This window comes from Blennius ocellaris, assembly GCF_963422515.1.
Source record: "Blennius ocellaris genome assembly, chromosome: 2".
In the NCBI taxonomy this organism is placed as follows: Eukaryota; Metazoa; Chordata; class Actinopteri; order Blenniiformes; family Blenniidae; genus Blennius; species Blennius ocellaris.
In genome coordinates, this window is record NC_137651.1 from 24,964,902 (window position 1) to 24,992,235 (window position 27,334).

General features: G+C 47.3%; 1 protein-coding gene across 6 annotated transcripts in view; it reads right to left on the reverse strand.

Moving 5' to 3' along the window:
• Nucleotides 1-2: 2 nt before the first annotated feature.
• The window catches only part of phldb1b (pleckstrin homology-like domain, family B, member 1b), a 69,567-nt gene continuing 42,235 nt past the window's right edge, over nt 3-27,334 (reverse strand). For 3 of the 6 annotated variants that reach the window (XM_080503100.1, XM_080503103.1, XM_080503104.1), the window contains 16 exons: nt 16,392-16,718; nt 15,937-16,074; nt 15,645-15,782; nt 14,134-14,262; nt 12,890-13,045; nt 12,677-12,787; nt 12,033-12,122; nt 9,463-9,594; nt 8,045-8,146; nt 7,829-7,931; nt 7,361-7,703; nt 7,076-7,166; nt 5,987-6,133; nt 4,675-4,894; nt 2,759-2,844; nt 3-1,906 (listed from right to left, as the gene is read on the reverse strand). In XM_080503100.1, the coding sequence (XP_080359226.1) occupies nt 1,766-1,906; nt 2,759-2,844; nt 4,675-4,894; nt 5,987-6,133; nt 7,076-7,166; nt 7,361-7,703; nt 7,829-7,931; nt 8,045-8,146; nt 9,463-9,594; nt 12,033-12,122; nt 12,677-12,787; nt 12,890-13,045; nt 14,134-14,262; nt 15,645-15,782; nt 15,937-16,074; nt 16,392-16,718 (2,454 nt within the window). In that variant the 3' untranslated portion in view covers nt 3-1,765. Of the gene's footprint in view, nt 1,907-2,758; nt 2,845-4,674; nt 4,895-5,986; nt 6,134-7,075; nt 7,167-7,360; nt 7,704-7,828; nt 7,932-8,044; nt 8,147-9,462; nt 9,595-12,032; nt 12,123-12,676; nt 12,788-12,889; nt 13,046-14,133; nt 14,263-15,644; nt 15,783-15,936; nt 16,075-16,391; nt 16,719-27,334 lie in introns of those variants that run through there. The other 3 variants (XM_080503101.1, XM_080503102.1, XM_080503105.1) reach the window with 3 other exon arrangements.

Here is a 27,334-nt window from a genome sequence, read left to right on the forward strand (position 1 = left end):
TGTGTGTGTGTGTGTGTGTGTGTGTGTGTGTGTGTGTGTGTGTGTGTGTGTGTGTGTGTGTGTGTGTGTGTGTGTGTGTGTGTGTGTTGTACCAGTAAAAAAAACAATCACTACCGTACGATTCCAAATGTAACTGACTGACAATAAAATTCCTAAAATAAGTAGAAATTGTACGTCTTTTCACACGATGCTTTTTGCGACAGTCGGCCTGGGATCGTTCCACCACAGAATATATTAAAGTATTTTCACTAGTCTTCTACTTTTCAACAACAGTAAACATGTCACCATTTCTCCGGCACCAGAAACCATCACGACACCATGCTGCAGTTCCACACGCCGCCTCTTGGGGGGGGGGGACGTCACACTGTTAAAGCTGGAGGTTCATTCCACGGCCATGGAGGCTAAAGTGTTTTAGCTTAAAACGCTAAAAAAAATTACGAGCTGACTGACTTAAAGGTGGAACATGTCGGGGTTTCACCATGTGGGAGGCTGGTGTCAAATTACAAACACGACACGTCGCCTCTCCGAGGCCCAAAGTAGTGTAGCTAAACGCTAGCAAAATTGATAGTTTGCCAGCCAAGGCATGTAATACTCGCTTGTACCACTAGATGATGGAGTGAGTCACAGCAAAATCAGACTTTGAGGGCCTCATTTACATCAAGAGTTCCACATTTCCCATAATTCAATACAACATCAAAGCAAATACTCCAGGCGAGCTAAACATGTAGTTTTTGTTCACAGTGGAGTAAAACGGTCGACAACCTAAGAACCAATGACGTTTACGTGATGGAGCTTTATGTTCCCCATGCGTTCCCCGCGGACCCGTGGGCAAGGCACAGTTCTGGGTGGGGTTAGTCTGAAGTGTTGGTCTGTGTTGATTTGTATGGACGGCTCCCCGTTAGTGTGTATACGGCTAACCTAGAGATCACAACCGCCATTGTTTTGCCAAATCTCCGGCGTTCCACAGATCTCGGGGGGCTAACATGCTATAACGCCACACTTAAACACGTTAGCCAGGCTAACCTGTTGAAACAAGCATTTAAAAATGCTAGCCAGTCTTAACGAGGTAAAACGCCACGCTTTAAGCATGTCAGCCACTAACTGTTGTCCATCCATATGCTATGCTATGCTAACTTAACTAGTTTGTGTTCGCGGGTGCTTTGTGTGACGGAACACTGCGGCTGTTAGCAGCTTTGACGCCGGACGTCTTCCTGCTTACTTTAGCATTCGATGGGCTAACACGACTATTTGTCCACACACAGCCAGAGCTAATGAGGCTAATGTGGCAAACTCCAGAGCGGGCGGGGGGTGGGGGGGGCGTGGTCATCTCCTGAGAGTGGCGCCGGCGTGACGGACCACCAGCGTCCTCCGCCCCGTGTTGCCGTGGAGCAGCAGCAGCTCGACTCCCGGTACGATTCCAACCTTTGATCGCCGACGTCCGTCAAAACGCCGCGATGGAAGATCAAATAAAAACATTGACTTGATGTCATTTGGCAAATTTTTGCTCCAAGTAAAAAAAAGAAAACAAAAAAAAACCAACAAAAAAAAACTCAAGGAAACAAATAATAGAAAAAGGTTCAAACAGGAACTACAAGATCTCCGTTTGTTAAAATAGAAGGCTTTTAAATCATTTTGGTTTCTGGACACACAGTGAGTGAGTTCTGTGATGAGCTCCCTTTTTCTATCCAAACATTGAAACAAAAGCAGAGTGAGGAGAGCCGAACAGCCAACAGGGCGAGGAGCGTATCCCTCCGCCACGTCACCATCAGTTCATGAACTGAGTGTATCCCTCCGCCCCCGTCACGATCACGTCCATCCAGATCCTCATGGCCTCCGCCGACGGCGCCACCATGAAGTAAAGCCGGTCGTGGGTCTTCACGCAGAACGTCAGCGACGGGTTCGGACTCTGAGGGACGAGAGGAAGATCGGTCGTTACTCCACCCTCCTCTGTTACCAAAACACACAGCAGCTCCCTCTGGTGGCCTGGCATGCTCACCACATGGTTTGCAGGTATTTCTGCCGTGTTTCCACTTTGAATGTGTGAACGAATAAAACACCAAACTGTTTCTCGACATCCTGTTTTCATGAGAGCCTTGAAACCTGAACCAGGAACTTTACCGGAAGCGTTAAATATGAAATTAAAACGTTTCAACTTTCCAACAGAAACATGAACCACCAGCAGAACCTAGAACCTTCTGCAGCTTGAGAACAACTGGCCGTTCAGAACGACGCTTGTTTTTAAGTGTTTATTTCAAACTTGTGAGATTATTTCTGATTGTTGGACGAGGTTATGATGAGATTCATTCTATGAAAAATTATAGAGTATATAAAGAGTATTAAACCTTGAAATGGACGTCCAGCTGCAGCACATTGTTTAGATGATGGAGATAAAAACATGAAATAGGCTCTTGCCCTGAATTCTGACTGAGGATTTGTTTCTTTTCCTTTGTGTTTTTTTTTTTTTTTTTTGTTACACAACGTATCGCAACGAGACGTCAACAAACATGATCGCAAAACACAGAGAGCCACAATAAATCTGTGTGCAACAGAAAAGTGCAATTAGCTGTGATAAAACTGTACAAACTGATTATTTGAGAAAATCTATTATCATTATTCTACCAGAAACATGAAGGAGATGAACTTTAGTTCATCAGAAAGAAGAGGAACACACACACACACACACACACACACACACACACACACACACACACACACACACACACACACACACACACACACACACACACACTAACACTACCTTGGAGGCGCTGCGCAGGTGATCGTAGTAAACCTCCTCAATGGCCTGGAAGTAGATGACCCCCTTCAGCTTGGTCTCGTGTTTGTCTGCAGGGGGAGGGAGGGGGTCGGGGGGGTGGGGTGGGGGGGGGGAGTTGAGGGGTGGGTGTCACAAACAGTGAGAGGGAATCAAACTTTGATCGTGACCAATTTGCAGCTTAGCATTGATGTATGGAGAAAGACAAGCGCAGCACTTTTTGTGTGTGTGTGTGTGTGTGTGTGTGTGTGCGGACCGGGGGGGGGGGGGGGGGGGGGGGGGGGGGGGGGGGGGGGTAGTTTGAAGGGGGGGGGCAGGTTTGGAGCCGAGCTCTCATTGTGTTTCCAGACTGGGCTGCGTTCTTTCGCTCCGCCGGTACATGATTGCAGTTTGTTTCATCAGCCACTGCAGAGCTGCAGTGAGGAGCTCTATCCCCCACCCTCCCTCCTCCCCCCCTCCCCTCCCCCTCCCACCCCCCACCCCCCCAAGCCAGGCTGAGAGAAGTGAGGTGGAGACGCCGCCTTCATTTCCAGGAATAACACTTTTCCTCTTAATGCGCCGCTATTATCTGCTAACGACCTCTTTAGCATTCAAACATCCCGGCGTGGAGCGTCTCCGTCTGCTCACTACGCCCCGACTGGGGGCGTGGCCTGATGCTGCCGCTCGCCCAAGGTTGGCAGAGTGGAGCGAGCGCCAGCATCTCACCGACCCCCCTCCCACACCGGGCTCCTGGCCGGCAGTCCACTGCACACCACACCTTCAGGACTGGAATCCAGAGCAGAGCGTCGCGCCTCTAAACAAACCGGGTTCTGTAGACGTCGCAGCGGAGAACTCGGTTCCACACACTGTGGCTGCCGTTGTCATGGAAACCGACGGCAGAAATGCAGCAGAAGTTTCACGTTCCGACTTGAAATCCTCACGTCAAAGTCGAGTTCTAACTGTCTCTTTGAGATCATCAATGATCCTCGTATCGATGTCAGACACTCCCAAAGAGATGATCTTATATTCAGGATATCTAAATTTCGGCTACATCTTTGTCTGATTTCTCTGAATGGAGGCCGGTGTCCAATTACAAGAGACGAGTATATCCATTGAGGTGCAGAAGTCAAACTGCAAACAGAAGGTTGAAATTGTAAAACTCTAAAACCCTGAAGGTGGTAATCATAAGATATATGAATCCAGAGATAAACTAAATTAGAAACTCAGAATTTTTTTTTTTTTTTTTTTTTTAAGTCAGAGGTGAGGAGCAAAGCTAAAATAGACGAGTTGCATGTGATTAAAATAGCAGAACCATAAAGAAACAACAAAATCCATCCAGAACATAGAAATGTGAGGTTTCCTCTGCGGGAAACGTTCCTGAAAGTGAAGCGGTTTGCAAAAATGTGCCAAACTTTGTTTTAATGAGGGTTTGAAGGGAAGAGGAGGGATGAAGGCTGCTGCTCGTCTTCTTCTATCCAGTGACCTGAGGTCTGTCGACCTTTGACCTTTACGACAAAGAGAAAACTGCTTTGTTTTCACCGACATCACGTTTCAGGTTCATTTCCAGTTTTTTTGTTTTTAAAACAATTTTTTCAACCATCTTCGTCAGCGTTTTTCTTTTACAACCCTTTTTTCCATTTCCTTGCTTTCATCTTGTCTTCTTGATTTAACTTTCATCTATTTCAGCCTTTATTGACCATCTTTACTTCAGTCATTTTAACTTTTGACGCCCCCCCCCCCGTTTTCTTTACTTCAAGTCTTTCTAGTCAAACCGTCTTCAGCATTTGTTTTTTTAATTATTTGTCTTTTAACCGCCGTCCTTTCTAACTGTATTAATGTTACATATTCTCGCAGCTTTAGCTCCGTGACTGGGTGTGTGCATGTTGGTGCCGACCGTCCGCAGTGTGATCGGAGCGCCTTACCGACGTAGTAAGAGAAAGTCCGTTTGAGGCGGTCGAAGACGAACCAGCGCTTCTTCCAGGACTTGATCTTGCCGCCCATCTTGACCAGGTAGCCTTTACACATCTTGTCGGACAGGAGGACGCTGTAGCACGTCTCCACGCTGTGGCCCGATGACTCCACGTGGGAGCGCAGGTCGAACTCCTCCTTCCTGATGGGCAGGTACCGCGTCATGGGACGAGCCTGGACCGGGGACAAGCACCGCTTTAGTCCTCAACACCTCCCAGCACACTTCCTCTCCGCTAGGGCGGCGCCATTACGGAGGAAATCATCATCACCAGTATTATGGGCGATATTGAAATCACCATTATGTCTTTGAATTTGGAACAGGTTTAAAAAAAAAAAAAAAAAAAAGACGCCTGTTAAATATATAAAAACATCTTGTATTGCAGTAGTAAAAAATAAACTGTTTTACTGCAATCTTTTGAAAACAAATAAACAAAATACAATAAGAGATAAATACTTTGATAAATTGGTCCAAAATAAAATAGTGGTGGTGTCGAGCCGATGAACGGGAGGCGGCATGTTCAGCAAGGAACTCCAAACTTTATTCTCCACTGGAACACACTTCTCAGAGACGCTTTTCTTTTCGCTCATCTCTCCAACGGAGCGCACACACGGTGGAACAACAAAACTACTCCCTCTCTTCAAAATAAAGTTCCCCACCGCGCCACTTGTGGAATGAACTGTGTTTTAGTTGTGCAACATGTGACATTCTGGAGTGCACGTGAGAAACTTCCCTTCCGTTCATAAAACACCATCCAGCCGCCAGGCTTCTCTTTTTAAAGCTACAGAGTCAATATTTAGGTTAACTCTGTCACTAGGTGGCAGTAGTGTGTCACTGTTCATCACCATTCAAGAAGTTTTTTATAAAAAAAAACAAAAAAAACTTCACTTGTCAGCTTCTTGTCCTTCGTTGGTTGATTACTAAACTAGGAAGAAAGGTGCAGCGATTCACTGCACCACCATGTGGTGAAATGTGGTATTACACCACAGAGCAGGCTAACTGGTGAGCTGGTTAGTTTCGGGGGATTTTAGCCAAAGGATCATCTTTAGTCTGACTTTGACCGTTTAAATATGGATTTAAAGATGTTTGCAGGTGATTGTATGAAAAATAAGAAGTTAATATTGAAAATCCAACATACAAGCCTGCTTCCCTCGTATGATTTATGTAAAAACACGCAGGTGGATTCTGATGGCTCAAAGTGGACGTTTGTTGTCAGCTGACAGCGGGAGTCGTATTTCCCCGCAGCGTGCAGAGTGAAGTGGCCTGACCTGAGAGAAGTTCTTGGCCCTCAGCTTGACCTCCTTCTCCACGAGCTGCTGGCGGTGGAAGGTTTCGTCCTGCAGCCTCTTCTCGGCCTCCTCCCTCCTCCTCCTCTCCTCCTCCAGCATCTGACGGCGAGCCAGGCTCTCTCGCTCCTGCAGGACAGCGCTTTCATTAAAGAGCCCGTTTCATCTTTCCTCTCCTTCTTCTTCGTCTTCTTCTGTCGCGGCGAGGCGCCGCCTCGCCACTCACACATTCATACATTCATGCACGCTGCCCCCTGCTGGGAGCCGTGAAGTGCCGGGCCACCGTGCAGCTCGATCAGTCACACAAAGCAGCCGTTAACAGCCAGGATCAGAAAAGAGAACAGAAGCTGTCCCTTTCAGGTGGAATGACATGTTTGAATATTTCCTTTAATAAAAATAAAAAAAACTGGCAGTGGAGCCGTTTCACTGAGTTTCACTTGTTCTTCCTCGCCGTCATTAACTGGAGACTTCCTGTGCTCGTCTTCTGTCATGTGACCTTTAAACAGGAGATGATGCAGCGAGACACGATCTACCGGACTGAGAGGAATTAGGCTTCTGTGCAGGATGTTAAATAATCTATATTTAAAAGATTATAGTTTATAAATATTAAATACAAATAAAGCAATATATTTTATTTAATGGTTATCAAATTAAATGAATCTAAATGATTTAAGTTATTAAATAAAATAAATGAATAAATACATCATTCATTGCATCCTTACTAAACTAAACAATTAGCTACTTAACAGTTTCAAACAAATATAAAAGTTATAAACTAACACATTATTTATTAACCAAATCAATTAATGGATTTGATCAATATTTACAAATTGAATGGATAAAAAAAATCGTTATTAAATAGATTCAAAATAAATAAAATAAATAGTTATACATAATGTTATTAAACTAAATATAAACTGAATGCTTAAAGTAAAAAAATAAAAGATCAAATAAACAAGTAAATACAAAATAAATTATTATTAAGTAGTCAATTTATTATTTTATTTATTAAATTGAACCTATCAAATAAATAAATACTTGTATTAAATAAATAGGTTTAGTGGGTCTTACCCTGGACTCCATGAGTCTGGCTTTCTCCTGCTGCGCCTCCTTCAGCATCTTCTCCATCTCTTCAATCCTCAGGGCGTCCACTGCTCCAGCACTGCACACACACACACACACACACACACACACACACACACACACACACACACACACACACACACACACACACACACACACACACACACACACACACACACACACACACACACACACACACACACACACCTCCTCCTCAGCACTGAGCACACACACACCTTCACCTTCGTGTGTGTGTGTGTGTGTGTGTGTTACCTGGACAGGTTGTCGGGGGAGCAGGCGGAGTTGTTCCCAGTGGAGATGCTGGTGTCCATACTGTCGGAGCTCTCCAGGCTCAGGGTGTCGTACGGCTGCTCCCCTGCTGGCGGGGGCTGGTGGTGCAGGATGGAGTGGTGCAGCAGCGGCGCGGCGCCCAGCGAGCCGTGGCTCAGCGCCGGGCTGTAGGCCATGACGGGGGAGTAGGAGGGCGACGGGGAGGACGAGGTGAGGAGGTGCGGCTGCGAGCCGTGCAGCGCCTCCCACTGGCACTGGGCCTCGGCCGCGGCGCGCTGCTTCAGCTCCGCCAGGCGGCGGCGCTGCTCCTCGATCACCTGCTGACCTAACGTAACGAGCATCGGGTATTTAGAAATGGGGGAGGCAGCGAGTTGGGGGTTTAAATCCCAGTGCTGCGAGTGCAGGGCTCTGTTCTACCCAACGTCTGGATCCTCTGATGGGTGCCGTTACCTTTCTGCTGCAGAGCCAGCTGGCGCTTGGTCTCAATGTCCTGCAGGGTGGCAGCCAGGTTCCTGGGCAGACTTCCAGTACTGCCCACGGTCAGCAGGGGGCTCTGAGGAGGAGGGTGGGGGGGGGAGTTCAACATCAAGTCAGATCAGATCAGAGCGAGGACAGAGTCGTTTTCTGTTTTCGTGAGCGTTTCAAGGCTGAGGGTGAGAAATCCACCTTGGCGCTGCTGTTGCGTCCCAGCGTGGCGGTACCGTACTGCAGAGGAGGCGTGGCTCCGTGCTTCAGGCCGGGGTCACTGTCCAGTTTGGAGCGGAACACCTGAAGGGGGAGGGGGGCACAGGAGAACCAGGTAGGTCAGATCTGGAGTTGCTCTTCGGGCCACGTCTACAACAGGAAGTCAGTGGTTTCTGCACACTTGTTTCAGAAGAGCTTCACGGTTGCACGTCGACGCTCTGAAAACCGTGAGGTTAGAACGTTGGCCACTAGTGGGCGCTGGTTGCTCGTTTTTTTTGTAATGAGACCACACAAACATGCTGCACAGAGACCAAGACGTTAGAAACATGATATTAAACCACCTATCGACCGTGACGATAGGACACATGTGCAGTAGAAGTATTTATGTACTTTTCAGCGGCTCTGTGACAACGGTGGTACGAATGGAAACCCGTGAAATGTTTGGTCGTGTTCCGAGCATCAGAGACGCCTCGTCTCTTTGATCGGATCATTTCAGATAATCAGTCGGCGGAGAAGCGACGACTTAACGTTCAAAGTAACGACTCTGCAGCCGTCGTGGCGTCAGGCGGTGATTGGAGCGCCGGCTTGGCGTCTCGCTACCGCCGGAGGTTTGGGAACATAAACTGCGGAACAAAGACGTGCAGCCGAGCAACGACAGTAAAAAAAAAAAAAGCTTTTTAGTCGTTTTCATTAGGAGCCAATTAAGACGTGGTTGTCTGGATCTAATGGAGGATTCTCTTCTAAACTGCTCGACTTCCAACATTCAACATGTTTCATCATCTGGTGACGCCGAGGAAGAAACGCGATACTCTGATTTACAGTCTGAACCGCTTCCATCTTCTGGGTCTGGAATCTATCGCTCCTTTTCTTTCGTGTATAAAGATATGAATGTACAGAATTCACGAAAACACAATATATTGTACATGCTGATATTTGAATGGTTTGAGATGCTGTATTTGCTCGGCTCTCCAAATCACTGGATCCAGGTGTTCCGGTCTGCAGACTGTTTCTACCGACGCGAGTGAGAGAACTGGCGGGAGCTGGGTGATTTCCAGCCCGAACCCAGAGGAGGGAGGAGCCACCCGGGTCCACACGGCCCGTCAACTCCTAACACCTGGTGGCAAAGTGTTCTCGCTTCTGACGTCATCGGGAGGGTCGTTCAAGGCCACACACACACACACACACACACACACACACACACACACACACACACACACACACACACACACACACACACACACACACACACACACACACACACACACACACACACACACACACACACACACACACACACACACACACACACACACACACACACACACACACACACACACACACACACACACACGTAGCAGAAGCATGAAGGAGGAAGCAGAAAGTAGGAAAGAAGCTTCTACCTGCAGCAGCGGCGGCGGCCGGGGGGCCGACAGAGACTTGGCGGTCAGAGGGGGGGGGCCGAGGAGGGCGGGGGGGCAGAGGAGCTCCTGGTACCAGCGCTCTAAATCTATCCTGGGGGGGCCGGGGGGAGGCTGCAGGGCGGCCAGCAGAGGAAACCAGCAGGAGGTTAGAAAGCATTCAAAGACAGCAGCAACGCCACACAAACACCCTCACAAGCTTTAATTACCCCCCCACCCACCCACCCACCCCAACCCCCACTTTTTAATTTCTAACACTTTGAAAATGCTTCCTGACGATATCCAGCTCCACGAGCAGCATTGTGTAGCCTGCAGCCTGATATATCCTGTTTTACATTTCTGTGCTTTCATTGCAGAATGCTGCTGCTGCTGCAGTGACCCACTTCTACTCCGGAGAACATTTAAGTTCCTCTTCGCTCACATTGAACCACTACTTTTTTATCTCGGCGTTCTCTTCACCCCGCCGTGCTGTTTGAGGCACGGAGGGGTGACGACGCGGAGACGCCACGAGGCCAAAGGAACGTTTTAGTGCCAAATGTTTCACGTTTACACGCAGCGCGTCGCTGGAGGAAAACACTTGTTACTCCTGCACGAGCAGAGGAAGTGTTCCCCCAACGGCCCTGTCGTTTTTCCACTGTTGCCACGGAGACAGAGTGGGAGGCTTTTCAGAAAATTGCACCTGGGAAGCCGTTTTCAAAACTGCACTTCCAGTGGCTCTGAGGACGGACCTGTCGCCGTGTGAACAACGGCCTGCAACGTGTCTTATAAAAAACTGTGATGATAACGTTAAAGGACATTTCCTGTTTGCGCTGCAGCCACCGGAACAGTCGAAGCAATAAAAACACGTTTATCATCCACTCCTGGGGTTTGTCTGGTCTGGGTTCCTTTCACCGTTTAATAAGTTGTCCCTGTCTTTAAGTTTGCGCTACATCTATATCTTCAAGTATTTCAATACTAAATGTGTTAAAGATGCACGAGTGGAAATCACTTCTGACGTAGTTGTACGATACTTTATTTGACCGACATGATCAGTGATTTAAAGGTTCTTAATATTATAAGAGCGGGTAGTCAAGCTGCTGTCACACGACGGAGTGTTAATGGCTGAGGGAGAGGGATGGAGGGATGGAGGGATGGAGGGGCAGCACACACCTCCACCGAGAGAGAGAGGGAGGAGCCGTGAGGAGAGGGGGGGAGGCAGGAGAAGACGGGGTCCACCGCTCCACACTGCAGGGGCTGGCGAAGCGGGGAGGTGGGGGACAACTCCACCCTGGGCATCCCAAACATCTGAGTCAACGGGCCCACCGTCACACACTCCTTCAGCGGGAAGACAGACGCCGCGTCAGCAGGAAGACAGACGCCGCGTCAGCAGGAAGACACACACCTCAATATTCCCCCCATTCATACACACACACACACACACACACACACTGCCTTCTGGGTCCACGGAATACCGTATTTCCTGGACTACGAGTCATCAAAAAGTGTTAAGAAGAGGATAAAACCTCTTTAGAGTTCATATTTATTGTCTCTGCCCAGATGCAACAGTTGATAATCCAGCAGCTGCTGTTCCAGAACCTTCTGAGAATTTGTTCCTGAGCTTGTTCACACACAATTAGCCTTCGCGTACTTCATCCCGGTGACACTTTTTTCTCAAACCCTTCCTGAAGTTCTCTCATTTTCTGTTTTTACTTTAACTTCTGCCGTTTCATTTTTTTTCTTTTTGGAGACAGTTTTCTTGCTCCCGAGGTTTTTCTGTGATACTGTAGCAGCTTTCTGCTGTCATACAGTGACATCTAGTGGTCACAGATCTTAATATTCTTCGCATGGGCAAAAACAGTTTGACTTAATAGTCCAGAAAACACGGTAACATAAATAATCCTGCCATTTATTACGATTTTTATGTGGCCGAAACATGAACCATCGATACGCTTTGTTAAATTGACACTATTAACATGCTTTTATCATCAGTTTTACAGATTTTAAAGCAAAATTTGACGTTTTAAGGTGAATGCAATGCACATGCATGTGATACTCAAAAGAAACCCATCACCTTCGTATGGATTTCATGAACATGGTGAAGAAACTATGAACTATGTCAGTGATTAAAAAAACTTCCCGAAAATAAATGTTCTTTTTTGCATTGAAATCTCAGAACAAGTCAGTCTGGGTCTACAGTCATCATCACAACCTGACGTACGACCAGCAGGGGGCAACAGCAGGCAGGGGACATGAAGGAAACTCGAAGGAGACATGAAGGGGACATGAAGGAGACATGAAGAGGCCATGAAGGAGACATGTAGGAGACATGAAGGGGACGGATACGGGGCAGGTGCCAGAAAACGTAGCGTCTTGGAGCAAGTGAGCGTCAGCTTTGCTGCTCTGGTTGGCGCCCGCCAAAACATCTTGCTGTACTCCCGAGCACCAGACAGACGCAGTGAGGACACGGTGAGGACAGTATGAGACGCAGTGTGGACAAGGTGAGACGCGGTGAAGACAGAGCTCAGAGAAGAAAGGAGTGAGACGGCGTCTCCAGGACGGCGAGACGTCCTCACCTCTCTCATGGCAGAGGACGACCTGGGGAAGCTCCTCCCCCCCGTCAGGCTGAGGTACCTCCTCTCCAGGGAGCAGAGCCTCTCCTTCTCCTGGAAGCAAAGCATTCCGTTATGTGGAGCGGCCAGCTGATCTGGAGTCTGCTGAACAAAACCAACACTTTAACACTGGCTGATGATCACAGTATGACGCTGCAGCGTGTCGGTTTACCTGACGGTGGCGCTCACAGCAACGTTTTGAAAATTGACACTGTCGTTTAGAGCAGTGTTTTTCAACCTTTTTGAGCCAAGGCACACTTTGTTTGGAAAAATCTCGAGGCACACCACCACCCGAAAATGTTAAACTCTGTAGCCTATATTAACAATATAAAGTTATTCTCATCAAAGTTTTATCAACAGGAATCAAATAAATACAGAAAAAAAGTATTTCCCCAATTTCTTTTTTTTATTTTGACTCACTCAGTGTGAAACCTGGACCTGAAAAACAACCAACGGCACCCTCTATTGGCGCGGCACGCCAACTACATCGTTTTCCTGTTTTCTGCCGTTGCGGAGTAAAGCGACAGTTTTCAGAACGCTGCGTGTTAAAAGCAGCACATTCACTTTTTGAAGTATTGTCGTGTAAGCGGTAGTAGCTGTCGCAGTACCTTCTGGAGCATCTGCAGCGTGAGCGTCCGGTCGGCGGCGAGCCGCTCGCGCTCCTGAGACGCCTGCAGGCCCAGCTGCTTGGCCTGGCTCTCCAGAGCACACACCTTCTCCTGGGGACGACAGGGGGGACGGTCAGTGGACAGTCCAGGTAGGGCTCCGTGTGGCGACGCCTTGCTATGTCAGGGGGGGGGGGGGGGGGCGGAGCCGCTCACCTTCCTGTGGGCCACGCTGCTGTGGTACTGGGCTCTCTGCTGGAGCAGCTGCTGGCTGATGGTGTCCCTGTCCTCCTCCAGGCTGCTCTCCCGCTCCAGCTGCTGGAACTCCAGGTCCTCGAACTTCTTGGCGCCGGCCTCCAGGGCGTCTCCGTCCTGACGGGGGGGGGGGGGGTGTAGTTACACCAGCGGGTTAACCACCAACAACAACTTCCACAATGACTTCTACGAAGACAACAACTTGTACAATAGCTTCTACATTGAAAACAATACTTTTGAACATAGCAATGTAATTTAAACAAACTTATACAACAATAACTAACTTCTACGAGGAAAACAATAACTTCTACGATATCCAGACTAACTTCTATAACAATAAACAGCCTCAATCAGAATTACAACTTTTAAAAGAACTTTCAAAAGAACACCAACGACGACAGGTCATGTTGACATAAATAAATAAACTCCTCAAATATTAGCAGGGAAAAGTTCTATGAGCACAACAACTAATGTCTGCAGGAAAGCAGCACTTCTCCATCAAGAGCTCCAGTCCCTCTTCGCTCCCTGAATCACAAGTAATGAAGAGAATTCTTCTCCATGAGAGCAGCCGGAGTGTGAGAGCGAGGGGCGGCCGGGGTCAATCCATTAGTCGGCAGTTATACAAAAGAGGTGAGTCATGCGTGCGTGTGTGTGCGTGTCTCTCTCAGGGGATAGAGGTCCCAGCAGCACTGTGTGGTGGGACGAGGACGACGCTGCTCTGTCTGACAGGACCGTCATGTTTCTCACTGAACACTAAACTCTTTGTAAAATAAAAAACCGAACTGAGGCCGAAAATCATTGAGATAAGCGACTGCTGGGCGACTCGCCAACATCCATCTCACTCTCACGAGTTCAGCATTTGATGTAAAAAAAAAAAAAAAAAAAAAAAATCAACTGGAAATAGCAGATATTCATGCTTTATATTTGAAGTCCATATTTATTTGTGGGAAAACCTATGCAACAGTTTACATGATAATGTCTCAGGTGAAAGATCGTCTTTTCGTCATGTCTACACTGGAACATTCTGGAAACAACGTCCGTTTCCACAACAAAGGCAAAAAAAAAAAAAAAAAACACTAAAAGGATGTCGTTAGCATGCCAGGCCAGGAGCTGGCATCGTTTGTTTTATAACGAAATGCAAGTCGTCGTGCAGACGGACAACCAAAACACATGGAGGTGGTCTGGGGGCTCCTGCTGTGACCCACCCTCTTGAGTTGCTCCTGCAGTTGCTCCCTCAGCGACTCGGGGCAGTTATGAAGCTGGTTCTTCATCTCGGCGTAGCTCTGCTGGAGGTTCTGCAGGGCGCGGCGCTCCGCCTCCACGTGGGCCCTCTCCTGGACGCACACGCACACGCACACACACACACACGCTCAAAAACTACACTCGTCATGCGAACCGTGAATCTGACGATGACGTCATCAGCGGGGTTGTGAAAAAAGTGAAAAAAATGTGATGGCGCACAGGAACGAGGGAAAGTTTGCAGTGCGAAAGGAAGGAAAACCTGAGGCACCGACGCGACCCCCCCCCCCCCCCCCCCCCCCGGTCCCGCAATGTTTGAAGTCAGTTTAAATGCAAATCCAGCGCAGAGGAAGCGTGGCAAATTTTCAAAAGAAGCATTTTTAATTGCATTTTATGAAGTTGGAATTCAAAAATGAATTCTGTCGTGGCTGCAGGGTCAGACGCCAGCAGCTTCATTCACACCACATTTCAGGTCGTCTGAGCTCTCGTTTTAGAAAAGTTTCACGTTTGCACTGCAACGTTCAGAAAACGATGTCGCTCTGCAGGGAAATGGCCAGAACGTTGAAAACTCTGCAAGCTGGCATGTCAGAAGACGCTCTGACTCTGTCTCCATGGAAACGGGGAAAGCGAGAGCTTCTGGAAACTCCATGTGTACGATGGCAACACTGGCCCGACGTGGAAATGACTGAACTTTCAGCGTTTCTGCCGTTTCCGTATGAACAGACATCTTTTCAGAACGTCGCTGTGTAAACACAAAGCTTTTCTGAAACAAGAGGTTAAAAGTAAAAAGTTTTAACTGGAAATGTTGTGTGAACGGGGCCTAAAGTAACTACACTGCAAAAAGTTAAATCTTGGCAAGATATAATTTCTTAAATTAAGTGAAAAATGACTTAATGACTAATACGTCATTTTTGCTTCAAACAAAATTGTTCGCTAAAATTATTATTCTAGTTTCAAAATGATTATTACTTTATTTTCTTACTTTATTTCCTGAACGAGCATTTCATAAGCCCAATCTTCTTATTTTAAGATTTTAAAACAATAACACATGAAAAGAATACTTGTTTTGAGTCCAAAAATGCAATTTTTGAAGACGCTGGGTCATATGGGGCCAGAATTAATATTCTTATTTTTGAAAATCTTGTCAAGTAAAATTTTCTTGTTCTGTCGGCAGACCATTTTGCTTATTTTAAGTATTCATTTTCTTGTTTTAATATACTTTTTTTCGGAGGAATTTTTGCAGTGTATAATAAAAAGTCTCTCGGTATCCCTTTCTTCCCCTGTGCAGGACAGAGCTGAGGAAGAGAGAGTGATGAAGAGCAGGAAGAATTAGTGGTTAATGGGTTGTTGTTAGAGGATTACAAAACCATGACGGGTCCATGAGAGAAGATGATTCTCCGACATGTGAAGGACCCGGATGACAGGGAAAGACTCTTGACCCCCCCACCCCCTCCCCAAGCTGGACGCCGTCCTGTACCTTGTCCTTCTCCCTCTGGATGGCGCTCTCCAGGTCATCCAGCTTGTGCTGCAGCTGAGCCATGATGTCCGTCTCAGACTCCATCTGGTCCAGCTCGGCCTGCCGCTCGCCCTGCAGGAGGGCGCGCTCCATGTCCGCCTGCAGGGGGAGGCGGGTTTACGTCAGGTTAGTGATGTCACCACCGAGCTGTCCCCCCCTGTGACGTCCGGCTGGGCTCCATGACAGCAACTTCGACACTGATGACAGCAACTGATAACAGTGACTTGTAGGATGCCCCGTGGCCTGCCAGTACCTCCTGCTGGGACTCCTGGAGCTGCTGCTCCAGCTCCGTCAGACGAGTCTTCAGCTCGTCCACGCGAGCCAGAACGCGGAGCCGCTCGTCCTCCAGGTAGCCGAGCTCCAGACGGCCGGCGCTGGACGAGTCCTCGTGCTGCAAGGGGAGGCGGCCATATTGACCCACAGAGTTAAAACCGCGTGTTTTAAAAGATGTTCTTTCAGTTTCAACCTCTCATTACATGCATGACGCAAAGCAAACCACACGTATAAAAACATGCACCACGCAGTATCCCAGTTCAGTTCAGCCAGTGCAGGCTGCAGGTGAGCATGCTGCAGGTGAGCATGCTGCAGGTGAGCATTCAGGCTGCAGGTGAGCATGCTGCAGGTGAGCATTCAGGCTGCAGGTGAGCATTCAGGCTGCAGGTGAGCATGCTGCAGGTTTCCTCTGCAGTGAAGAATGTTTCTTCTGACCTGCCGCTCTCCATTGAGCAGTGCTGCTGCTGCCGCCGCCGTGCCGGAAGTGGAGGTCGTCCTCACCTCCTGATGGGTGCTCTCCGTGCTGCTGCACTCCTCCTTCAGGTTCTCCTCGTCGCTCTCCCTCTGCCTCTGCGCCAGGCGCAGGGCGGCCGAGGATGCCGCCCCCCCGAGCAGGTTGTCCGCCGAGGGTCTCCGCCCCGAGCCGTCCGTCAGACCCCCGGGGAAGCCGGCCCTCAGGGGGCCCAGGGGCTCCGGGCCCGGGCCCTCTCCTTTGTTGTACTCTGCACAGAGGTTCAGGATGGTCTCCAGACGCTGTCTCTCCTGCAGGAAACATCCGCACGCATTATTCACAAAGCAAACCTCCACATGTTCCTCAATCTGCTTTGACAATCGACATCCAAGTTGTAATAAGGCTCAGAGCTTCAGCCTCACACAGTCTATCATTGCAAGTCTGCATGAGATACAGCCAGGCCAGGCTCAGCAGAACCTCCTGGATGTGGAGATGGCGTTGCCACGGCAGCAGCTGATAGCGACCAGCAGAAAGCAGGCCCGACGCCGACATGCAGCCGATTGTCATCTACATCTGTTTCTGTGGAGCTGCACAGATCTCCTGCGACATCGCCACCAAATGATAACGCCGTGTTGTTTCTCATGTGAGCATCTGTTCATTATGAGGAAACGCAGTTGGAGTTGGTTCAAACAGAATGAAGAATTGAACACGGCATCAGGCCGTCATCTGGGTCTGATAAACGCAGGTCCAGAAGGTCGGTGGCTACAACAACAATAACAAAGGAAAACATGTATAAACAAGCCTTTAATTGAAACCCTGCCTGGAAGAACAAGTCTTTCCCACTGAGCTCGGGGACCTGGTCATCCAGCAGGTGGCAGCAGAGGTCAGCCCACCTATGTGCCAACGACTGTGACCTCTGACCTCTGAATAAATGCTCCCTCTGCAGGCGAGCTTTCAGCTCCTCACCAAGCCTGTGTGAGGTCCCACAGCAGCTCCACCGACTGCGTTACTGGCTTGGTTTAAAACTGGATGGATACATTCTAATGATGTCTGAATTCAAAGGTAAGCGTTTATAGATCAGCGGCTCCAGTTGTGTTTTACCCTGACACTTAACTTATAAACTTCAATTGGTCTCCATCACATGCAACACATTCAGTTCTATAACTGTCATTATTTCTCTATATCGTGACTATATGCTGTGAAATGCGGTAAAACAAAAAAGCCATGATCACACAAATGTGACGTGGATTATCACATTTCGTTGGCACGACAAAGGTTTTGGAGGAAGGCGGGACTCGTGGCCAATCTGTTCCTCGTCACGTCGGAGGACAAGGCGAAGCGGAGACACCAGCGCCTCGGTTCATCCACTCCCCTCGTCCCCCGACGCTGTGGGAGCATCTGCCTGATGAGGAGCTGCAACCCCACCATTAGCTTCAGCCTGTCATCTGGGAGCACTCAGCTCGCTAAGCGAGTGGGTGGCAGTAAAAGACCCTTTGGGGCAGCTGTGTTTTGCATTCACTACAACAGAGTGGAACTTTGCATTTTGACTGGCGGCTCCCGGAGTCCTCCTACTCAAACATCTGCTTTAGCATGTGTGCTCTGATTAGACGCTCACGCCTGTCTCGCTTTGGTTGAGAACGCTGATTGAAATGGTGTCATGTGATTGCCAGACAGTCCCGGGGCGAGCGAACCTGTCTGACGGATAAGTGGGAGGCTCCAGCCTACATGTCACGGCCTTCAGAAGCGTTTGGCCACAGCAGAAATCAACATCACATTCGATGCCTGACACAAGCAAACTGCGCCGACATCATGCTTCTGATCAAGGGTACATCCACACCACAAACAACCTTTTTTCTCCCCGAGGTTCTCAAAAAAAAAAAAAGAATCCATCCACACGTCACTATGAACACGGATCAACACGAGTATTCAGGACATGTAGTACACATGCCAGGCCTTTGGGGGAGCTGTGACTCTCCAAACACACCAAAAACACAGAAGAAGACAGATCACATACAACTTTAGAAGTAGATTCCTGCTCATAAACCTGTATGTAACTCATGATTGCCTCATCTTTTTTCCACAGATGATCATCTTTGCCGTCTGCACCCCGGGGGGTTGGATGGCACGAGCCGGGGTTTTAGAATTTCCCCACTCTGGGACCCATGTTCAAATTATATATATAATATCTGCTAAATAAATACTAAATGTAATGCAACTTCAGAAGCCACACACAGTCCAGTTTCATCTTGAGTGGATGGATGGGTAAAATATTGTTAGAATAACCTTTAACTTTATACTTTAAAGTGTTTTTTTGTGGTGGTAGTATCCAGTGTACAGGATGAATTTTGCAGGATCATGCAATTAGTACTAATAATTACAACAATCGCAACATAAAGTACATTTTAATGAAACATTCTGCACAAAATACAGTGAAATGTAAAAAAATAAATCCTATAAATCCTTTTGCTTGGTGGTTTCTGAGGCTGAGTGGAGCTTTTAGCAGCAGGTGGGCCTCATGCTGGACTGAAGTCAACTACACAGCAGCGCCCCCTGCTGGAGGCTGTCCCTCATTAAGGTACATTAACAGTTAAAACCTGCTGCAGGATTTAAAGAGGCTGGAGGAGCAGAGTCGCACGTCTGACACTGTATTCAGTGAGAAGAACACAAACACCCGCCTGACTTTGCTTTAACCCTACTGGAAGTTATACATTTACACACTGTAGTAATCTTTAATGGGCGTCTACAGGACATAATCTCTTCTTTGATGAGTCGTTAACAGCATCCTCTGACTCTCAACATAAAGAAAAACTAATTAACTCAAGTGATGAGATGATGAAATGGCCTTTTGTCTCGAGGCAATCTTTGGTAATTGAACAGAGTTCCTTAGAAAAAGCGATCAAATCTAACAATAGGCAGTGAGAGTCGCTGTATTTAGCCGGTACGCAGCCTGTGTGCAGCCAGAGGAGGCTTGAACAGAAAGCAGCAGGTCAAAGTCCGGCAGACTCACACTCAATCACACCGGAGAGGTTGTGGAGGAACGTCTGCGTTCCCACCGTTCTCTGAACACCAGCTTACATTCACACATTCCCCAGACCCCATGGTCCTCTGGCCTGGGGGGGGGGGGGGGGGTGGGGGGGGGGGGGGGCTGGGCTGCCAATACAGGTTTAAAATGTGCAATTAGCTTCTCGTCCACCAGTCAGAATTACAGTAATTCTGCTGCACAGATGCTAAAACGTCGGGAAAACACAGTTGTTACTTCAAGCTGCGAGAAAAGCAGCACTGTATCATCATCATATTCATCAGTGCTTTGAGAGGTTAGCTTTACCGCGTCTTAGCAGCTGCTTTGTACCCAATCTACAAAACCGCAAGTCAAAACCACCTTCCTTCTGTATCGTTGCTTTTCTTACCGTAGCAGCATTCTGTGGTCATACAGTGACACCAAGTGGTCCAAAATGGTAGGCACAGGTATATTGTGATAAGTCACATGATCAGTGACATGACACATCTTACAGGAATCCAATGAGTATTTTATCCCATACACAGAATATATGCTACAACAAACATGGTAGTAAATATGGTTTAGATGTTGTTTCGTACTTTTTAAAGCTTAAATAGGACAAATATTGTTATTTCTACTGCTTCGAATAAGCCCCTCATTTCAAAGAGCCAAGAAATGACCTTCAACAACATTGTCCCGTATCTCGATGGAGGGTTCAGAGACTTTAAAAGGTCTTTTTGTAGTAATATACTGGGAGCAGCAGTGTTTCATGCAGTAATGACACCACTGAGAGCAACACACGGGTTCATTCATGCTGCAGCATTACTGTACAACGCTGCAGATGTCTCACTCCCTCACTTTCCTCTCACTTTGCTCTTTCATGCCTTTATTTTCATCTTCCAGCAGTCAACAGCTCCTGCGACTCTCCCCTGGGAGCCGACGTCTCCTGTTTTCTCTCACGACCTTTACTTTTCCTCCCCCGAGCACCTCGGGGGAGGGGGGGGGGGGGCGGTGGTGGTGATGCCCCCCTCCAATCTCATGCAAACCTTTGATCAGAGCGTTTACTTTTAACAAGTGTACAGTTGTATTCCGCTTCACAGGCGTAAACACCAGTGTACATCTCGTAGTATTTCAACAAAGCCTCTTTGTCTACATCTGTATATCTACATCTATATATAGATCTGCGGGTTGTGTGAGGGTGGGAAACGGGGACTCGGGAGTCTGCAAAACAAATCCCATTCAGGGTAAGACTGTGAGGCTCGTCGTGTCCCAGAGGAGGAACAAACAGACGAGTCTTACAAAGACTCTCCTGTTTGTTCTCGTGCCGCGGCTCTCCGTTGCCCCCAGAGGAACACATGAGCACCAAAGCCATACCGGCTCTCCGTCGCCCCCAGAGGAGCACCAGCCCTCCTCTGGTCCCTCCATGGAGCTGGAGAGCGGTTGCTCCCGGCAGGGGGCAGGTAGCGTCTTCAAGAAAATAGCCAACTGTCTTTGATTGGCACCCAAACCCCCCCCCCCCCCCCCCCCCCCCCCCCCCCCACCCCGGGGGGCATCTCTCACAGTGAAGGCCAGCTTCCAGTTACCACGTCAGACCCTCTCAGCACACAGCCACAGCATCAAAGGCTTGAACGCAGTGACTAAAGGCGGATTCTCTTCACATTCTCCTGACACTCGTGGGGATAATCAGCAGGCTTACGGTTCGATTATTGTCACAGGATGGAGATAAAACCCGGCCTGCAAGATGTGCAGCCGGTTACATCAGCTCTGTGAAGTTAAATAATTTGCCACGCACAAGAAATTATGAGATTAAATATCAATATCCTCACGGAGAAGAAGGGGGAGAGGAGGGAAAAAAAACAAACTCCAAGTCAACAGCAGCTGCTGGGTGGTGAAGTCAAACAGTGTAGAGTAGGAGCATGCGAGACGCTCAGCCGGAGGAGGTTCAAGTGAACACAGCAGCCAAAGTAAACAGCAGAGCTGCCCGGCTGTCAAAGCGAAGGAGGCGCAGCGGCCCGGAGCCCCGCCCACACAGCGCCCCAATCCCTCATTATAATGAATCATCTCACAGAGCGACCCGGCCTTGATTACGCTGGTGGAGCTGCAAAGCAGCGGCTCACACTGCTGACATGACTGTGCAATCCAGACGCCATCAGCCATCTACGTTGGTCGAATGAACCAGGAGCCGCCGCCACAGCTGGAGGTGTGGCCACAGCCGCTGGAGGCGTTGACCCAGTAGTCCGCCCCTGCATCAGCCAGGACCCTGGTTCCACCTCATTATTACTCATTCCACTCACAGAACCACTCAAAGGCTCAGGGTCCGTCCACACCAGGAACCTGGTTCACCTAAACCAGCTGCTTTAATCCACATGAGGAGGTTTTCGAAGCGTGAAAACAGGTTTTTTTTTAACACGGGTCCCAGAGTGGGGAAATTCTAAAACCCCAGCTCGTGCAGTCCACACCCCAGTGGGTTGGACGGCAAAGACGATCATCTGTGGAAAAAAGATGAGGTAATCACCCCCCTCCCCCCCACCGCAGTCCGTGATGTCATCAAATAACCACAACAATCAGGAACTACCAGTTCTGGTGGAGCTGCAGAAGCTACTGACGCTAGGAGGAGCAGGACCATAGACCTATAGAACCAGAGTTATAGTGTACTACATGTCCTGAATCCTCGTGTTGAGCCGAGTTCATAGTGACGTGTGGATGGAATGTTTTTTTGTTTAGTTTTTTTGAGAACCTCGGGGAGAAAAAAGATTGTTCGTGGTGTGGATGTACCCCTGATCAGATAAATAATGTCGGCGCAGTTTGCTTGCATCAGGCATCAAAGATTGCTTTCCAGTCACTTGTTTAATTCATTAGCATTGAAACATCACATTCCCTTCTGTAGGTCTTTGGGATTACTTAGAAGTACTTTATTATCTATTCAGTATCACAGGAGGAGAAGTAATGTGTGTTCTGTGCTCAGCAGGCTTCTGTCTGATGCTCCAGTTCACCACAGAACAGGCTTCCACACAAGCCGGTAGCAAAATGACATTATCCCGTATGCATGAACACACAGGCTGTATCTCTCCAGCTCACAGAGCAGAGCGAGGGTCAGAACGCCCCACATCGCACTGCAGGTATCGTCCAACCCAAACCCAGGGCAGGACAGGACCATTCTAACTATAGTGGGGGGAGCAGGACAGAACCACTTTAAATATAGTCGCAGCTGGTGGAGCTTTGTTAATATTAGCAGCAGCATCAGTTACCTTCAGGAGAGCTGCCAGGACGGGGAGAAGCTTGAGCCAGAGCCAGCAGGTACAGCATGGCCAAACCCCCTGGCCCTGACTCAGCGCCGCCATCGCCACACTCCTGCTGGCCACCATACCGCTCCATAGCCAGGCCTTCAGGGAGCTGCTCCTCCTCTGTCTACAATGATCTCACAGTGGAGAGAGCAGCCATCTCCACCTCCTCCTCCTCCTCCTCCTCCTCCACCACTATCTTTGCACTGAGGCGCTCCACTCTGAAGTGAGGAGTTGAATCCAGGCCAGGAGCAACAAAGCCTTGAAGTACTTCACCACACACTCACTCAAACTTTAACTTCTTGTAATTATTCCCAAATTGACTGTTGAATAATGGAACACAAGAAGTGCTTTGAACATCAAGAGGAGGCAAATACAAACTGCCTCTAAACAGTTGGATTCCATTTACAGCGCGAGTTCCAACTTTACATTTCAATTAAGAAGGCAATCACACACAGGGTTACCGTATTTTCCAGACTATGAGGCCCCCGTTAACAGAGAAACTGTACAGACGGCTAAAAACCCTGTACGATAAAAAAAAATAACAATGGGAGCACACAGACATTCCAACAGACAGATAAAAGCACCAAGTCCCAGGAGAAGATGGACGAGGGGAGTCATGAGCAGTGTTTCCTCCACACTGCACGGAGACGGAGCCCAGCTTTTCAAAAAGTTTTTCCTGTATACATGTATACATGTTTACATTTTTCCATTGGGTAACCATATATATTTTTACTTGTCCTTGATGGCACTGAAGATTTAACTATTGAAGTACTGTGCGATAACAGCAGATTAGAAAGAGTTTATGAAAATTCCTTTTTGGGAGAAACAATTGACCACAATCTCAGCTGGAAACCACAAGTCAAGCGCATTAGTTCTGAATTGGCAAAGACCACTGGTATACTTTGTAAAGTGAGACACATACTGAACCAGGAAACAATGTAGACTTTATACTGCTCGCTTTTTCTTTCTTATTTGTCTTATTGTGCGGAGGTGTGGGGTAACACCTACAAAACCACCCTAAAGACGATATGCACTATGCAGGAAAAGGCAATGAGAATAGTTGGCTATTATGCACACACAAATGATTTATTTTTAAAACTACAAACATTAAAATGTATGGACATGGTGGATTTTAAGACCACACAAATTATGTACAAAGCTAAAAACAAAGTACTCCCAAATAATATAAAAAATTGTTCAAAGAAAGAGATAGTAGATATAATTTAAGACGGAGAGGAAATCTTTCACACTCCATGGCAGCACCACACTCAAAAGCATGTGCATATCTGTCAATGGGGTGAGGCTGTGGAATCGTCTACCTGGAATAATTAAATAAAGCAAACACATTGCAACTCAAAAGAAGGTTTAAAATGTTTACATTAGAAAAATACATAAATTAAGGTGGACATGGGACAAATGTCTCATTTCCTCTTCAAGAGGTTGATTTGAATCGCCATACAGTCTGATTTTTGCCATTTTGCAATATATTTAAAAATATATATTTTATTTACATTATGTTGTTTTTTTATTATTATTTTCAGACTAATGTACCTCAAATGATTAAGTTTTTCTCAATAAGGAGAAATGATGACATCTTGACAGTAAACAGTAGCCGTTTCAACGTTAGATGTGTGAAAGGGGAAGGCAAACATAAGTTAGCTTCTTCCTTCTCCTTTTTTTAACATGCTGAGACTTTTAATTTCCTTATTTCCTGCTCAAATATGTTTTGTTACTAATAATCATGTTCATGTTCAAAAAATCTATTTCATCCATTCATTCACTGCTCTTTCACATATACGAATGCACAGTGCACATAAACTAAAGGCTTATTTACACACTTGGTTTGCGCGAACACAGATATGTGAGCAGATGTGTGATGGCGCCCCCCGTTGGTTACTGGTGGTACTGCTATGTTGGTCCATATCCATCGGCTCCCAGGAGATGGACTAAAATACTGAAGAAATAAACGCAGAGGTATGAAACATCAAGTATAAAGGAACTTTACCAAAGGTACTGGTTGGTTTTTATGGGGAAAGAGTAAGTCATGTACAGTGGAAGTAAATATCTCTCATTGAGAGGTTCCACTTTCCTGGAGATTAACCTGGGTTAACCCAGGACACTTTAACAGATCAATACAGTGTGTGTGTGTGTGTGTGTGTGTGTGTGTGTGTGTGTGTGTGTGTGTGTGTGTGTGTGTGTGTGTGTGTGTGTGTGTGTGTGTGTGTGTGTGTGTTTAGCCTGAACGTCCTCAACAATCCAATCACACCTTATGAAATATACTCTATTTAACTATCGTTAATAGAATATGAAATCAAACTTGCACATATATGCAGTGGCGGGATGTCAAAGAGTAAAATACTCATCCCTGCCTGAATTATTAAAAAAAAAAAGAAATTTAACTGGGGTTATTTTGCATATTTTGCCTCCCACCACCAGGACTGAAAACCCTTTGTGCATTAAAAGCGTGAAAGCCTAAAAGAGCCTGAAGGAAAAGTGAAACATCTCTTCACTCTGTTGTTGGGCTCTGAAAGTGAAGCAGAAACGTGCAGCAGCACGTTCTCCATCCACTCACATCAGAAGCGTGTGTGGATTTGAAGAACACAAGCCGCTGCTGGAAACACTCTTCAAAACACCTTTTTTTTTTATCTTAAATGTGGAAACGTTGAGCACGTTTTACCTGTGTTTTTCAGCCACTGAACTCAGGGGTTGGCGCTAAATTGCACACAGAGGCGGTTTCCACTGTGGGCTTTGCAGTAGGATGGCGCCCTCAAGTGTAGAGGAGAGGGAACGGCACTGCAGCAGACCAGTCTCTCCACAGTTTCCATTTGAAGAGCCCAAAATAAAGGCCTGTAAGTTTGACAATCGATGCAAAAAAATTGACTGGGAGAATCGGGGCGATGTGAAGCAATGTGCTCTCTTCTAAAGCCGACTCTTCTGTTCAGTCGAGGGAATCCACATGTGGCGTGTTTTGCTGGTGTCGTATCAAAAGACTGGATTACTGCAGCTTCCCTTCAGACGGGCAAGGAGGAGATTTGTCTTTGGCAAAGATAAAAAGTCCCCGACTCGACGGTCTTACTGCTCGCCGCCCCTTTTATTCCTGCTTCCTTGTTGGATCTTGGATCGGAAGCCGCTGTTTGGAACTGTAATCCGATGGAGTTTAACAGTTGAGGACATTTCTATGTCAGAAGAAAAAAAACTAACTGAGAAGGGGCTTACAGGTGTCCTGGTTCAGGGTCCGCCCGTCAGGTGGGGAGGAACTCACTGGCCGAGCTCACATCGCAGCAAAGACGTGTTCCTCCCCTGATCGTGGCACAACTGTGTGCATTCTCTTAAAAAAAAAAAAAAACAACAACCTGGTAGGCACATTACAACACTGCCATGTTTGCTCCACAATGCAGTATATTTCAATATCTCCCGAATATGGCCAAGTATGGAAGTAGGGCTCATTTGGAAATCAACTAAACATGTTTTGGCAAATGTTAAAATAAACGGTTTAAAAGCATTTGATGGATTTCAGTGCTGTATTTTGGTTAAACTACCTTGGTTTGAAATGTACAAATTAAATGAAAAGTTTACTTAAATCTTCTTGTTGGATACTTGGTTGTTTTACAGTAAATTGAAGTAATTTGTTTTCCACATGAATTAAACAAATGATTACGAACCGTTGAGTTTTTGTTTATCTAAAAGAATCCACCTGCTGTTTCAATTTCTTTTTAAAAAGGAAATTGAAGGTCTCCTTCTTGATGTAAAGTCCAGTTCAAACAAAGTCCAGGGCAGCACAACAACCAAAGGGACTTGACAATATAAGATGTATACAAAAATAACTATTAAATAAGATTTACTGTACTTCAGGGGCCACATACAGTGCAGTTTCATCCTGCCTGGACCAGACTGGTAAAATATTCTAACCTTTAAATTTACACGTCGCTCAGCTTGAAATGTTCCAGGAAAACGTGTCCGTTGTCCTCATCAGGCAGGTTGTCCTCATTGAGGTGTGTTAACAGGTGAAATATGTGTTAAAACAGTGCCGTGGCGCTCTTAAAGGCGCCTTCATGCCACCGGTGTCCGCAAGTACGACTGTATGCGTCGACTGCTCATGTTCCAGAGCCACCGGGTTCCAGTGTGAGGAGATCCTCCGTCTCCCCGTCTCAACAATCACAATTTAAAAGCAAATAAAGACCCAGAGGCTCAGGACTCCTGACGTGAAATATAAACAACTGGAGGAAAGGTGGAAGACGCCGGGCAGCAGAAGTGGAGAGTTTATGGATTGTTACGTTGTGTTAGGGACCGCTTCAATGAAAGTCTGCAGTCTGTGAACGCGGCGTCTCGCTGTGCCGTGAGGTTTGGACCGGTTGTGGTTCGAGTCGCTCACCACTGTGAACTAAAAGCCGGAGCGGAGTGGCTTCACTCAGAGCGAGGAGGAATCCTCACTGGAGGACGATAATCTACCAGACTCTTCTTGGCTTGGTTCCTTCTTATCCTCGCGCTCTCCTGCAGAGAGCCAGACAGACAGTACTCCCTTCGCCGCAATGACCTTCATGTTCCTCGTGGTGGGACCTGACCTTCTAGTTTCTCTGCCATGGAACGACCTTCAGACTGAAACTGAAATGTCTGAACTGGTCTCCTTAAATCACTTCCCCATCAT